Raw genomic sequence first — 15,178 nt, 5'->3', positions numbered from 1 at the left:
TGCGTAACTTGTCAGTGAACTACGGCTGTGTAGTAAATTTTGCTCCATCTGAAAGCACGTGATGATGATTTCCTGTTGATTACAGAACCGTCTTTAACAAAATGCGCATGACAATCGCATTCGATTAATCGTGCAGCCCTAATGTAAAGTCAACTTTTAGCTTAAGGTGTGTGTCCAAACGGTCAAATATACGCAAAAATGTGTCAAAATGCATCGCTTGGTGATTATACACAAACCCTCGTCGGTTATGTAATAAAGGAATGTAAACAGTTGGGAATAAAAATACGCGTGTAACAGTAAATTGGATCCGTGCAGCTCTTAAAGTGCCAGCAGCATTCCTGCTGCCGACTGTGTACTCAATATTAATGAAACAAAAGACAAAGACAATCACTCACTATTCTTGACTGAAGGACTTTTGTAGCTTTAATAAGAAACAAACAAAGTTTAATTCTTAAAATGAAGATTATGCGGTTTTATTTTTACATTAGATCAGTGGTTCTAAACCGGTCCTGGAGTACCCCCCAGCCCTGCACATTTTGTATGTCTCCCTCATCTATCACACCTGATTCAACTCATCACCTCATTAGTGAAGACCGCAAGACCTGAAGTGGGTGTGTCAGATATAGGGAGACATACAAAATGTGCAATGCTGGGGGTACTTCATGGAGATGTTTGAGAACCACTGCATTAGATTATTCAATTTCTGTAGCAGGGTATTAACTGAATACTTTAACTGAAACCGTTTGTTTCACTGGTATCTTTTTTGTTCTACTGTATTTATCCTCTGCTTTTTTTATTACTAAAAGTTTAGGCTAATTATTCTCAATAATTAAAAAGGATTTTTTTCCCCACTAATATTAGTTACCCTAGGATTCTGCTGTGGTATTGAGAATTATGACATTTCACTGGTCTCCAAAATTTAGATGTCATGGCAACCTTATTTACAGAAAATATATAGGCCTTTTTGATATATATCGCTATCTTTAAATAAAACATTAATATAAAGTTTTGGTCATATGGCCCACTCATAATCATGTTAAATAATTGTGATTACAATATTGACCAAAATAATTGTGATTATGATTTGTCATAATCAAGCAGCCCTACACTTACTCAAAACAAAAAGTGCACGTCATGTGCCCATAAATTGACCAAGAACCATAAGTGATTTTATTTAAATATCTTTCAGACATCAACCAAGTATTTTACGTGAAAAGGGTGCATTTAGGCCTGTCGCAATAATCAATATATCGACATATCGCGCACTATGTACATGACCTCAATTTTTGGTGACTCAATATATCGCCCATTATATTTACTTAAAAATTAGGCTAATGTCACCATGTTTTGTACATTCCACTTGTGCCTGGGTCTTTTGCAGCCTCTCATACATAGCGTGGTGTAGTCATGAGGTGCTAGTTAAAATGTAAAAAATTTTATTACCAAAAAAACAAAAAACAAAATTCATCTGCAGATATGGTCTTGTTTAGGGATCTGTGCCTTTGTGCATACGGACATCTGACTGCGAAGCAGTGATCGTGTTTTTCAGCAATAGTGTGCACCCTTAATTTACAGAGAAAAGGTAGGGGAAAATCTGTAGATGGAAAAATCTCCATACAAGTTCTTTGTGCATTTTTCTACTTGTTACTTTGCTACAAAATGTTTATTTAATATTCAGGTTTTTTAAGGTATCTAATATTTTGATACTTAATTTTCATGATCCATCTGTCTACACTGAAGCCAATGTCCCAAGCCCATGCTAGCGCAAAAAAAAAAAAAAGGTTTCAGTACAAGCATTTCAACCAAATGTAATTTATGCAATATTTCAAACCTTTAACCCAATGGGAAAAAATAACCCATGGCAACAGCTTAAAAGCAGCCCAATTTCGTGGAAAAAAACACGTGTTTAAAGGGTTGCGCAATGTAGCCAATCACAGACTCAGCTGTTGATTTCTGGAACGCAATGGTCAATCAGAGGTGATTAAGTTAGAATCTACACACCGCAGTGAAAATCCTCTCATTTTAACACACAAAGTGTAGACACTGTGAAAGATTCATTGTGCATATTTATTGTGTTATAACAGAGCTTTATGAGATTGCGATTAACTGAGATGTCAACTTTTAGTGATAAAGGAAGCGCTGCTCGCATTCTGCCATGCCAAACCATGCACGCAGCAGCCCCTGCTTGCTTTTCTGTTAAAAATAACTGTGGTTTGTGAATGTTGACGCTTAGCCTAAATAAATATTTTATCAGGAGTGTTTATGCTGGGCTGTTGTGGAGCTTATGACAATTACCATGTCCCAAATATAAAAATGTCATTTCCATCCCTAAAATACATATTTTACAGTCACTGTTATGTACATTTATCATAAACACAGCTCAAATGCTTCCTACAAGTGTGGCCCAAAACATTTAGCACAGTTTTATTACAGGTAAAAAAAAAAAGGTTTCAGTACAAGCATTTCAACCAAATGTAATTTATGCAATATTTCAAACCTTTAACCCAATGGGAAAAAATAACCCATGGCAACAGCTTAAAAGCAGCCCAATTTCGTGGAAAAAAAAACAACAACCCTGCATCCAACACGAACTGCAGAAGTCAGATTTGACTGATCACGGGTCAAAAGTAAGGAGAGATAACTGACAACATGTTGGAGGATTTGCTCCTCAACAGATCCCGAGCTCATTGACATCTTTATCGTAAGATGTGCTCCCTTTACACACTGCGCGTGCGAAATCGAAAGTGGACCGCGAGCGCTCATTCAAAAGGGATTTAAATACCCCACATACTGATAGCGGCGCCCTGATGCACGAAAATTATATACAATATTAGAATGTTTGCAGGAGCATAACAGTGGTTTGTGATTGTGAATGTTGATGCTTAGCCTAAATAACAAATATTTTATCTGGAGCATTTATGCTGGTATGTTGTGGAGCTTAGGAGATATTACAGAACCATTTCATGTAAATTTCTTCGATGTACTGAAAACAAATCTATATAGATTACTTTTATGCGGGCTTTTGCAGGTGGGAGCGGGACAAAACATGAATGTCGCGGGTGGGAGCGGGACCAGATAAGATATTTCTGCGGGAGCGGGCGCGGAACAGAATCTTGCTGGAGCGGGCGGGAGCGGGACTGAAAAATCCGTCCCGCGCAGGTCTCTAGTCTACACCAGACGCAACAGTTGTCGTGTCACGCCGCAACAGCTAAAGTCTGTCTACACTGAATGCGACAAAGCGACCGTTGAAAATCAATTTAAATGTGTGTCAGTACGTCATAAATAGAACGCAGCAGCAGTTTACTGTCGGGAACTTGTCGCGCCACATCCAGTGTAGAAAGCATAATAGGTTCTATTGTATTTTGTCGTGGCGCGGCGTCCGGTGTAGACACGGTGTTGAGAGAAAAATATGTTAGCGGCGCCCTGATGCGCGAAAATTATATACAATATTAGAATGTTTGCGGGAGCAGACACAAAAATCGCGGGAGCGGATGGGAGCATGCGGTAATGGTCAGAAGTTCAGCGAGAGCGGGATCAACAAGCCCCGCGCTATCAGTGGCGGTGCAGTCAGTCAGTGAGCGCCGTAACAGATGACGTCAAATCTTGCGGGATTCCATAAATAAACTACACAGAACCCCACTATTCAAACAAATATACATAATGAAAAGAATTACACAATTTAATACCTTGGAAAATGGCATTTAAGACTTAATACTTTTTAACCGAAGCTTCGAAGCTCAAAAAAAATGGTATTCGGACCAGCCCTAGATTATATATTCAGTGGCATAAAATGGTCTTTAAAATGACAATAATAATCGCTTATCGCAATTATTTCTGGGGCAATATAGCGCACAACCTAAAGTTGTTATCGTGACAGGCCTAGGTGCAGTATAAACTAAATACATTTTTAAAGTCAGACCCTGGTTTAAAAACCCCTGCACCATAGGCTTTGTGTAGCTTTGGAAACAGACACAAGGGAGAGTAACATGGATATAGTGATGTTTGCCTTAGAATGGGCCACCATGGGTCAGGGAAGAAAAAAATAAATAAATCAAAAATAAAATCACTAAGCAAAGACCAAGTGGACAAGTGAAGAATTTGGTACACATTAAACCTCCACAACAGAGAAAACAAACTCCAATCCCAAACACTCAACCCACAAAAAAAAAAAAAATCAAAGCCATCTAGTAAAAATGAAACAATGGGTCTGGTCATTTTACACTAACTGTGCCCAGCCACCATTTCTAAACTCAAGCCAATGGTTCACGGACAGTAACAACTGCCATCTCTCTAGGAACAATCCCAGCATTCACGTCTGTGAACTTTGGAGCCGTTCTGCTTGCTTGAGGTCTGACAGTGTGACAAAGGACACTCAGACAGCAGCTGCTGAGCAGAACACATGCTAAATAGTAACCTGACAATGTATAATTAACGTCATCTTACCGCTGTTAGTTCCAGCCTTAAATAAATACCAAGAACAGCACTAGCATTAAAGCGAAGGCTTCCTGCAACATCTAGACTAGAGACCTGCACTCCCGCGGGAGTACCGCGGGACCCAACGCAACAGAGTGTGGCGCGGGACAACTCTTGATGGGCGAGTGCGGGTGCGGGAGAATAAAATGATTCGCGGGACTCCCGCAAAAACGAAATGATCTAAACAAAGTGTCAAACAATTTTTTAAAATTTATCTGTTGCACAAAAGCAAAAACAACAACTAATAGCTATTAACATTAAAATGATTGACATGCGCAAGCTAGGCAGAGTTTCTATTTATAACACGTGTTTAGGGCTGCGCAATGTAGCCAATCACAGACTCAGCTGTTGATTTCTGGAACGCAATGGCCAATATAATTAACGTCATCTTACCGCTGTTAGTTCCAGCCTTAAATAAATACCAAGAACAGCACTAGCATTAAAGCGAAGGCTTCCTGCAACACACTTAAACACAGAAAAACAAACAAACAGGTGTAATACACACAGCACCGTCCAGCCCCAGCTCTCCAGATCCCATGTGTCGTCACTGGTCATCCCATGGAACAATCACATTACTGCACACTCAAGCTCCCACAGGCACAAGGAGCTCTGGAGGGATCAAGTGAATTAAGAAGGCTTGCTCTACTTCCTGTGTACAGCTCCTGTAAACGCGACATGTGAGCGACTAAACGTTCCCTGTCCCTCCCTCATTATCCTCAGGATCTCTGTCGCTATCTATCCATTTTAAAGGCGCTTCCCTGTACTTTGAACATGGGATCTGTAAAAGTGCTATAAAAATAAAAAATTAAAATAAAAAGTTGAAGAAATTCAGCGTGATGCCCAGTATTCACCCTGTATTAATCTCTGGTGATCCTATCACATGTGATCAGCTGAGACACATGGCTTACACTTTGCAGTAACATGCAGGAGTAAACTATAATGTTCTGCTGATCTAGGGTCAGTAGGAGTGTGTTTTGGGTTAGTTAATGGAGCCATTTTTATGCCTCATTTATACTACAAATACTTGAATTTCTGAATGTTTAATGCGAATTCTTCTGAAGTTTTTTGGTTTGGCACAAATTGCAAGAATGATTGTGATAATCTTGACAAGTTGGCAAGAATGCTTTGAAAATTATCTAAATTTCTTGAAAATGATCTCTGAATGTGTTAGACAGACAGTTCACAGCACATTAGTTCATGTGTCTAGAAGAATATCAAAGTGCCGTAACAGTAAACTATTTGCACTGCATACCAGTGTGCAAAGACTTTTTTTTTTAAATTTTTTTACAGAAAACAAGTAAAAGTGTTTTATAATCCCATTTAGTCAGACTTAAATTATAGCTGTAATTTCCAGATATTACTTTAAAAATAGCTTTTCATTTGTGAAAATATATAAAATGTTACAAATAGAATTTGTGATGTCATTTCATGTATAAAATTATACATGAACAACAATAAGTCAAATCATCTGTGGTGACATTTGCCCACTAGCTAGAATCAAGCTGACTAATGGCACTCTCTCTTGCGTACCATCTCTGTCTTTACTGATTGCTCATTCCAAATCAAAGAGTCAGAATTATATGGGTCAGTCCTAAAGTACTGATCATTCTGTCCTGCTGGTGTACATGGCAACATCTTTTCACGCAAACATACTGCAAGCAATGAAGTAGAAAATGGCATTCAGTGAGTGATCACCAATGCTCATTCTTCTTGACCAGTCCGGAGCCAAATTTGCAGTGACAAATGGGACGAAACAAATTCAGTCTTACACAAAGAACCACTTATTCTGTTTGAGTGTTCTGGCAAGATCCCACATGACCATGGGGAATTAAAAACCAACAATTTTTTTTTCTTTCTTTCCCAATGGTTCCAATGGATAGATTGATTTAGAAGTTGGTGACTTTTTTTTTTTTAGATATACAATCTAGGGGAAGAAAAGGACTTCATGTGATGTCAGAGAACTCGTATCTTAGTTCAGAACTAAATGGGACCATTACGTATTTTGTAAAACCTATAGAGAAATGAATGCAAGTCTGACTATATATACACACACACATACACACAAACCAAAGTAGTTGGAAGTCTACATTAATATTCAAATGTATATTTAAGCATAAAATCTGTTATTTGTGCACAGCAGGCATTGAACACTTCAGCCAATTACTTGACATTATTTTGTAGTCATGATTTTGACCAGATATGAAGTCATGCTATTTATCTTTTTACACCATAGATGGCAGTAATCTTGCCAAAATACACGATAAACTAATATTTTTTTCGTTTCAACTTTTTAGAAGTGCATAGAAGAGATGTATATAGAGGTCAACATGACAGTGCTTACCCAATGCGAGATTATTTTTTGAAAGAATTGCAATGCTGCTCTAAAGTCCAAGAGGATTTCAGAGCATCCTTGCAAACCAAGAGGCCATTAATTCACTGCTGGCATTTCCTTTTTTTTTTGCATGACACATGACGAGCAAAATAAGAGAAAATGGGCCTTGGCATTTCCTTTTGCCAGAGGTGGAGAAATTTCAACCATAATTTCACGGGGCAGGACAAAATCCCCGGAGTTGTAAAAGGGTGACATTGTGGGTCATGCAGCGGACTTCTGCTGACAAATAACGGGTAGATCTGAGTGAAAATCAGCAAACTTGTCCTTTGTGTGATGCAATAGGTTTGACAGGACACTTTCACATGAGTGCACCGATTGGCTCTTCTTGGAACAACAACAATCATCAACACACACCAAGATAACAGTAAATGTTGGACTCTCATGCATCAAACTATAGATGACAAACAATGCACTAAATCAGTGGTTCCCAACCCTGGTCCTGGAGGCACACCAACACTGCACATTTTGCATGTCTCCTCTCACACCAATTTCAGGTCTTGGAGTCTCTACTAATGAGCTGATGATCTGAATCAGGTGTGTTTGATTAAGGAGACATGGAAGACCCAAAACCCAAAGTTCACTGAAATATTTGATATTCTTTACTATGAATTGTTTCACAATAACATAGTAGGCAATATATATTATATACTGTGCAGTATGCAGTAAGGAGAACACTTTTCTTTTACATAACAATTGTCAAGAATCCCTCTTTAGAGTAAGGGTCACATCACACAGATGTTCTATCCAATACACAAAATTAATATATGTGAATATGAAGCAGATTCTGCCCACACATTTAAATTTCCTTAACATCTGCCACAGAAATGATTCTCAGATTATGTCAAAAGTGTTGACATAAGTAAATTAATTTTAATTAATTTGTTTTTTTTTATTATTCATTTTCATTAACTTTGATGAAGCTGAAGAGTTGTGAAAATTCTCTCTAATAACTGTCTCTTTTATAACTTTAACTTTTTAACTTTAAAATAACTTTATTTTAAGGGGTGCCTCCAGGACCAGGGTTGGGAACCACTGTACTAAATAATGCAGTCTCAAAACCCAAACAGAACATAAAATAACAGATTATAATATAATCTGTTATCTTAAATTCTAATACTAAATATAAAACTAGACAACGAAAAACTTAGTCCAAATAACTACTAAGGAAAACAAATACTAATAAATACTGATCTAACGTCAAAAGGAGTCTTATTCTAGTAGACAAGATAATTAATTGCACTGAAACAACAAAAAAAGACAAGCCTATGCCATTGTCTAATTTTAAGAATACCTGCAAAGACCATGAAAATACGCTCAATTACTCATGTGCCCTGTGTTGTTAGCATGAACAAACAATACAGCAGTCAGACAGCGTGTTAGCTTTAGTGTGGAGAGGAGGGTGTGTATATCCTCACACAAACTCTCACTACCAATGGCTGTGAGGTTGCAATAAGCATACGGTTTTCACAATGCAGCGTGGATACATTTTACATATAAGAGAAATGATACACAGCCATGATAAACAATGTACACTTAAAGCAACTGTGCAATTAATCGACCACAAGTGTGTTAAATTAACGCCGAAGCAGGTTTCATGATAATGAGCGGAATGCGGCGTCTTCGTTTTATATAGAAAAACACGAGACTCACTCAGACGGGTCTGGTGCCCTCCACCTTCAAAATATCAACCTTCAACACATGAAACAGCACCAGTATCACCATTAAACCACTATAATCCATATGTGGCCATCTCTCATCGCATCATCCAGAGAAAACAGCTGAATTAACCAATGAAAAACAGCATCGGCCTACAGCCGCGAAATACAAACACTGATATCTACATCTGACAGACAATATAAGACCCAGCATTTCACAAACTGATATTCTAAAGCATCAACAGCTGAATTAACCAATGAAAAACAGCATCGGCCTACAGCCGCAAAATACAAACACTGATATCTACATCTGACAGACAATATAAGACCCAGCATTTCACAAACTGATATTCTAAAGCATCATGTTACTACAGAAACAACTAAATGAAATGCAATTAAACCCCATAATAAACGCACCAAGAAGAAAAGATCTACTTTGCCAGAACTTTCAGGTAAATATTGACTCAACAGCACCTGTCGCAATTGACTAGCAAGTTAGCAGTACAAGCAGAAGTTAAAGTCACTTAACGTTACCTGAGCTTAAACGTCGCGGTTTTACTCTCAGATCAAACACAAAGAAATGAACTGCAGTTTAGTAATGAACGTCTGTGCGTTAGTTTGCGTTCGCTTCACAGTCACTATTATTCAGCAGCGCTAACGGTGTTGAGCCGTTTCTCTAATTACGCCTCAGGTGGCTATTTAAATATCACGTCACGCACTTGAGCTTGAGAAACGACGTCATATCCGCCAAGTTCTGCCTCATTATAAATTAAATTATAATAATTTATAAATACTAAAAACGCAATTATTACCTTGTTTTTCTTTTTGATAGAGCGTCAGTGTTATTTATTAATAATAATTAGTTTACTGTAATATATGTAATGATAGACTTTTTTAAATAGATTTTATTTTTGACAGTTTTATTTACAACTTTGAAAAATCAATTTTAAAGTGTATTAAAAACAATTAAAACGTTCTTTAAAAAATGAAATTTAAAAAATAGAGCAAGAATGCTTTGGGCAGAACCTAGTTAGTAACTTGTAATTATTATTCATTTATTCAAAAAGACATCAATATAATGCCGGTCATTAATTCATTTACCTACACTTTATCTTTTATTATTTATATTTATTTGAAATGTATTAATCTTATTTTAGCTAAATGTTATAATCATTGTGAGAAAGAAAAAAAACAAAAAAAAAAAACACTGCAGGATGACCACAAAGGTCAAGATTTTGCTTTGTGTTAGACAGTTAAAAAAAAAAAGAAAAATGTACATTCACATTAACTTAATGCAATTTTACTAATAAACTAATAGACCATATATATTGTTTTTACAGTGTATATTCGAATTATGTTATATTTGTATGACAAACTAAAATTCCTGATATGACTAATGTACATAGTGACACCTAATGGTTATAAAAACAACAAAATATTGAACAAATTTTTTTTTTTTTTTTATTGTTGTATGAAAATAAAATAATCAACTTTGTGCTTTTAAGTAGGCTAAATGACTACATACTGACTCCGTTGTTGTTTTTATTGTATTTTTTAGCCATTAAAGGTCCCTTTCTCTCAGAGTGCAGAGAAAAAAGGAAACACTCCCAAACTGCTTTGCTCAGAATTACTTTTTTTTTATTTTTTTTTATGTATATATATATATGTGTGTGTGTGTGTGTGTGTGTGTGTGTGATGTATGGGTATGTGTACATGAGATTAAGGCTGTAGTTTTATCTCAATTATTAACTTCCTGTTTATTGAATTGTTTTATAAGATTAATATCGCATTTCCAATCATAGAAATGTCAGGGAAAACTGCACTCTGATATTGCTTAACTATATCAAGCGGTTCATTTCTGACTTTGATACATTGTTATATGTGCACTTTATGCCCTATGGTTATACAAAATAATATATATATTTTTTTTTTAAACAACCATTGATAAACATTTGATAATCATTGATAAACCATGTTTGTGCCAATTTATCATGGATAAATGTAGACTGAATATGACTGAACATTTTATGATGTTGAAAATAATGACAAAACGTCTAACTGAAGCTCCTACTAACAAATAGACAATTTATACAAACATCAACATCTTTATTTAACAACATATTTTTTAATCAATCAGCTTTAAAATGATCAAGAGGTTATAATACAATAAAATATTTTTTTTCCACAATAGAAAACACTTCGCGTGCACAAATGTTTCTAAATATCATATCAAATATCAACCAAAAAGTGCAAATTCATAATTAAATTTAATATTGGTGCAAAAAGTGATTAAAGGTAAATACTTAAACAACCACATGAAAAATCACAACAAAATGAACACTGTATTGATGGTGTGTACCTCATTAAGAAAATGAACCATTTCTGAAACCTAGATCTGGCCAACTACATGCATAAAATGACAAAAAGTTGAACTCCTCCTGAACTTAATTGAAGGGTTTGACGATTTTCATGGAAATATAGTTCTGAAAAAACACACAAAAAATGTATTAGCATTGTAGACATTACATCTCAAGTGTAAAGTCTCAACAGGACTGATGAAGTGTGTCCTTACCGGTAATGAATACAACAAGATCCCAATGAATAATAGCACTAAGATTAGCACAACCAGGCCAATGAACAGCCACTTAAATCTTCGCCACACTATGAACCTGCACGTCTTGCATGGATTTGTGAACCAAAAGAACGAGGTATCAGGTCGCCTGAGAAGTTGAAAAGAGAAACAAATCTTGTGATGATCTTCTATTCACACACAGAACAGGAGAAACACATAAAGAAAGAAATCAATTACTTGGGAGGATCCAGTTTTGGATTCATATTTGGTTCATCTCTGCCTTTTCCAGCAGGTCTCTCATCCGCTTCCTTCTCATTCACAATCTCCAAAGTCAACTCAACCTTTCCCTGAAACCAACATATAAACTAGCCCCAATTAATCAAGCTTTTAGGAAAAATGTCAAGATGATATGACGAGTGTTGGGGGTAACGCATCACAAGTAACGCGAGAGTAATGCAAAAGTAACGTAACGCATTACTTTCCATAAAAAGTAACTAAGTAACGTAATTAGTTACTTTTTTATGGAGTAACGCAATATTGTAACGCATTACTTTTAAAAGTAACTTTCCCCAACACTGGATATGGACATTAACAACCCATTTTACCAAAATATCACGCATTTGCAAGTGGCACGTATTTAATGTAGAGAAGGTTTGATTATATCCATTTGATTGAACAATGAATGGTCATATTGCACCATAAAGAAATACATAAAAAAAGACTGCGTTAGCTGTACTTACACCGAGTTCCCTCTTGCCATCTTTATCCATGTAGCATGGCCACCATCCTCTAACTGCCTTCTGGTCAAAGAGAGACTTCAACTGGTCTGACTTTGGAGGTGTGGTTCCATCCGGGACCATGCTAAGGCTACATTTCTCCGGTGTTTTGGAAGGGTTGATGACGTGGTGCAGATCAAGTTCAATAGCACCTGTAACATACGTGAGATTAATACACAAACCCGAAAAATATGACGACGACAACATTTCCAAGATCTGCATACACACGTCTCACCTAGGTAATCATCCAGAGAGAATTTGTCATTATCCCATATTTGAACAATCAGCTTGGGTGGGATTCTAAACTCTGATTTGTCAAGGCTCCAGAAATGTTCCTTTTTAACAGAAAAGAATGAGTATTTTAATACTTCCAAGTGCTCTTCATAATACATTAAACACAACCATACTGCATTACCTTTTTAGATACAAGACACAGCTGCTCTGCAGGCAAGTATTCAAATCCAAAGACAAATCTCCAGCTGAAATTGCCATCGCCATCCAAAGATCGGTAATGGACATCTGTTTTTTGCTTATCTTCTTCCATACCTGGCATCCAACTAATCAAAGGCATAAACGCATGAATTACAACACATATATTACTTGTAAAACACATTAAGGCAAGACTCCACAGGTGAACAGTGTAAAAATGTAACTAATCAATCAAGTGATATCTATTAATCACAGTACATTAAAACAATTGTTTTGAATTACAGGTTTTATGAAATTATATTTAAATATGCAAATTATCGAAATAAATATGGACCAGAAATCATTGGATAAAGCCAAAAATTCGTAGATATCACTTTTAAATCACTCTATAAATACTGTCAAAATTTTCACCGTTTTTAGGAATAAAATGTTAGGCTACATAAATGAGGCAAATTATATATAAACAAACTCCTCTGTAAAAACCTTCAGAATACAGATGGAAATAAAACTGTAAAGTTTGGTGTATGTAAGTGCGAACGAAGTGGAGATTTCTGGCTCAGTGCACGAGAAACATTTTGAGAAAGTGGCCTTCACAATATGTACTGTTATTCAAATCTACAGATGAAAAAAAGACATGTTATGGAAGCAAAAGAACACAATCTCAAACTTGACCAATGGTTTTACCTTAACAGACTACAATCTTTTACATACCCCTTTACATAGATGTCACTCATATTTTCACCAGTAATGCTGGTTTCATCCAAAACTACATCAGTCGTGTTCCAAACAATGACACGCAGAAAATACCTGATAGAAAGAATGAACATGAGTCAATTGCCGATCCAACACAAAAGCATAACCAAAAGCACTAATTTCTTCTCACTTTTTTGCTTTGCGTGGAGATATGTCAAAAGGAGGTCCAGGAGGCCCAAGACTTTTGGGGAAAATGTCTACCCACATCTGGAGTTTTCCCTATAAAACAAAGACTAGTCAATAACACAGATAATAAAGCAGTACTTTGACTAACTAAATAGAGTTCTGCATAGTATATCACAGGAAGAACCGGCCCGTGAATAGCATCACACACACCTGTGGGAGAGTCGGTTGGAAGCTACTGTAAAGAGTTCTGGTTTCAACATGCTCCAGAACCAGGCCTTGAGTTCTCAGGACGTGCAGAGCGATCCGTTCACTTGGAGGACCCAGGTGTTCGTGAATTTCCTTGTTTGCTTCTAAAATGCATACATATACATATATACTAGACATCTTTGAATACTCCCTTGACTAAAAGTTTCAAACAGCCTTTAAAAGTCAAGACGTTTCACCATTAGACAATAGATTTTAGTATTTTATAGGACATATACAGTTGCTATAGGACAACTGTACATCCAATCAATTCGAAAAGGCATATGAAGATGCATGAATCAGAACAGGTTGAAGGTCTTTACCCAGTTTGCAGTATATACCACAATAAAGTTTGTCAAGCCACCATAATGATGTTCAAAAGAGCAAAAAGCTCTGAAAATTACCCAAGTCAGAGAGGCAGTACAATCGGCCACCAAAGGATAACGTGTTTCCATTGTCTTCGCTCCTGGGTGGACTCAATCCTTTCCATCGGGCAAGCTGTTCAAGAATCTTAGATGGATTGAGTTGATCACGCCAATGGTTTGGTCCAGAACTATTTAATGAATAGAACCATTAATCAACTAATGTCTCTGCTGTTGTCCTCAAAGAAAATAAGTTTGCATTAAAGTGTGTGGGTCTCACATGCAGTATGTCTGGGCTAAACCACAGTAGGAACCAAAGCGAGAAAGAAGACGGTTCTCCAAGTCAATCACCGTCTCCCCAACTTTCTCATCACGGCTGAGCAAATCAAAGTCATAGATGGCAATTTTCAGGTCTTTGTCTTGTGGGAGGAAGCATGTCAGTTCAAACATTCTGTTGAGAGACAAAAAACTTAGTTCACAGTCTTCTTCGACTGTCTGAATACAAGATAAACTCTCAATAAATCTATGGCATTACCTTCCAAACACTGGGTTAAGTGTGTATGGTACATAGTTGTCCCTGTCATCAATAGACTTTTTCCCCAAAGAGATTTTGATATATGGGTCACACTGAAAAAAGAAAAGGAGCTTTGCTTTTTCATTTTACTAAAACACACTGAAAAACTGAAACTCAAAATGAGTCATGAGGTTTTCTGAAATGCTGAATGAAAGTAAGTACTTTGCCGTTGTTGTCTTTGGGTTGCAGGTCGATGGCTTGAACCACATAGATTCTGACCACACACTCCTGAGAGACACTGTCGGGCAGCTCTCTGAACTGTTGTGGCGGAGGGGGCACCCCTGGGTCATCTGGCAATGGGTACACCTTAAAGGAGCCCTGAAAACAATCAATTAAACATAAAATAATTTATTTTACACAACCACAAACAGAAAAAACAAAGTGTGACTTAATCAGCATTAAATGTATTCTTAAAAAGTGAATAAGACATCTTGCCTTGAATTCTCCAACTACAGCGGGGTCATCATCGTCACTTTCATTTTTACCACATTGCAATTTGAAGGTGCTGCAGAAATCAGTAAGACCCATGAACTCTTTTGCACTTTCAAGCTCATGGTCATATACCTATGAAAACCAACAGAAGACAACCTCACTACAAATGCTAAACCATACAACAAATCTTTGTGGATTCAAATTCATCAATATGTAAAATAAGTGAAATAAGTGAAGTCAATAAGTGAACATTCACCAAACAATAAAATTTGTCATAATTTACTCAACTACACATTGTTCCAAACAACTGAATATTATACTGCTCGTTTTTTCCATGCAATAACAATACAGGACTGAAGCTTTCAAGCTTCAAAAAAAAAAAAAAAGAGAA

General features: G+C 36.6%; 2 protein-coding genes across 6 annotated transcripts in view; both read right to left on the bottom strand.

The window, feature by feature from the left end:
• The window catches only part of LOC107684745 (SUN domain-containing protein 1-like), a 28,076-nt gene extending 23,042 nt beyond the window's left edge, over positions 1–5,034 (bottom strand). For all 3 annotated transcript variants that reach the window (XM_016481088.1, XM_016481089.1, XM_016481090.1), the window contains exon 1: positions 4,979–5,034. In XM_016481088.1, coding sequence (XP_016336574.1) covers positions 4,979–5,028 — 50 coding nt within the window. In that variant the 5' untranslated portion in view covers positions 5,029–5,034. The remainder of the gene's footprint in view (positions 1–4,978) is intronic.
• Positions 5,035–10,605: 5,571 nt separating this feature from the next.
• The window catches only part of LOC107684744 (myoferlin-like), a 35,246-nt gene continuing 30,673 nt past the window's right edge, over positions 10,606–15,178 (bottom strand). For all 3 annotated transcript variants that reach the window (XM_016481084.1, XM_016481086.1, XM_016481087.1), the window contains 14 exons: positions 14,791–14,919; positions 14,518–14,673; positions 14,317–14,408; positions 14,062–14,232; positions 13,824–13,972; positions 13,387–13,526; positions 13,181–13,269; positions 13,009–13,104; positions 12,284–12,425; positions 12,104–12,203; positions 11,833–12,020; positions 11,330–11,439; positions 11,093–11,240; positions 10,606–11,003 (listed from right to left, as the gene is read on the bottom strand). In XM_016481084.1, the coding sequence (XP_016336570.1) occupies positions 10,965–11,003; positions 11,093–11,240; positions 11,330–11,439; positions 11,833–12,020; positions 12,104–12,203; positions 12,284–12,425; positions 13,009–13,104; positions 13,181–13,269; positions 13,387–13,526; positions 13,824–13,972; positions 14,062–14,232; positions 14,317–14,408; positions 14,518–14,673; positions 14,791–14,919 (1,749 nt within the window). In that variant the 3' untranslated portion in view covers positions 10,606–10,964. The remainder of the gene's footprint in view (positions 11,004–11,092; positions 11,241–11,329; positions 11,440–11,832; positions 12,021–12,103; positions 12,204–12,283; positions 12,426–13,008; positions 13,105–13,180; positions 13,270–13,386; positions 13,527–13,823; positions 13,973–14,061; positions 14,233–14,316; positions 14,409–14,517; positions 14,674–14,790; positions 14,920–15,178) is intronic.

Source organism: Sinocyclocheilus anshuiensis, unplaced genomic scaffold (genome assembly GCF_001515605.1).
Source record: "Sinocyclocheilus anshuiensis isolate Anshui unplaced genomic scaffold, SAMN03320099.WGS_v1.1 scaffold537, whole genome shotgun sequence".
Classification (NCBI taxonomy): domain Eukaryota; kingdom Metazoa; phylum Chordata; class Actinopteri; order Cypriniformes; family Cyprinidae; genus Sinocyclocheilus; species Sinocyclocheilus anshuiensis.
The sequence above is the reverse complement of the archived record's forward strand: the minus strand, read 5'-3'. Positions and strand labels throughout refer to the sequence as shown.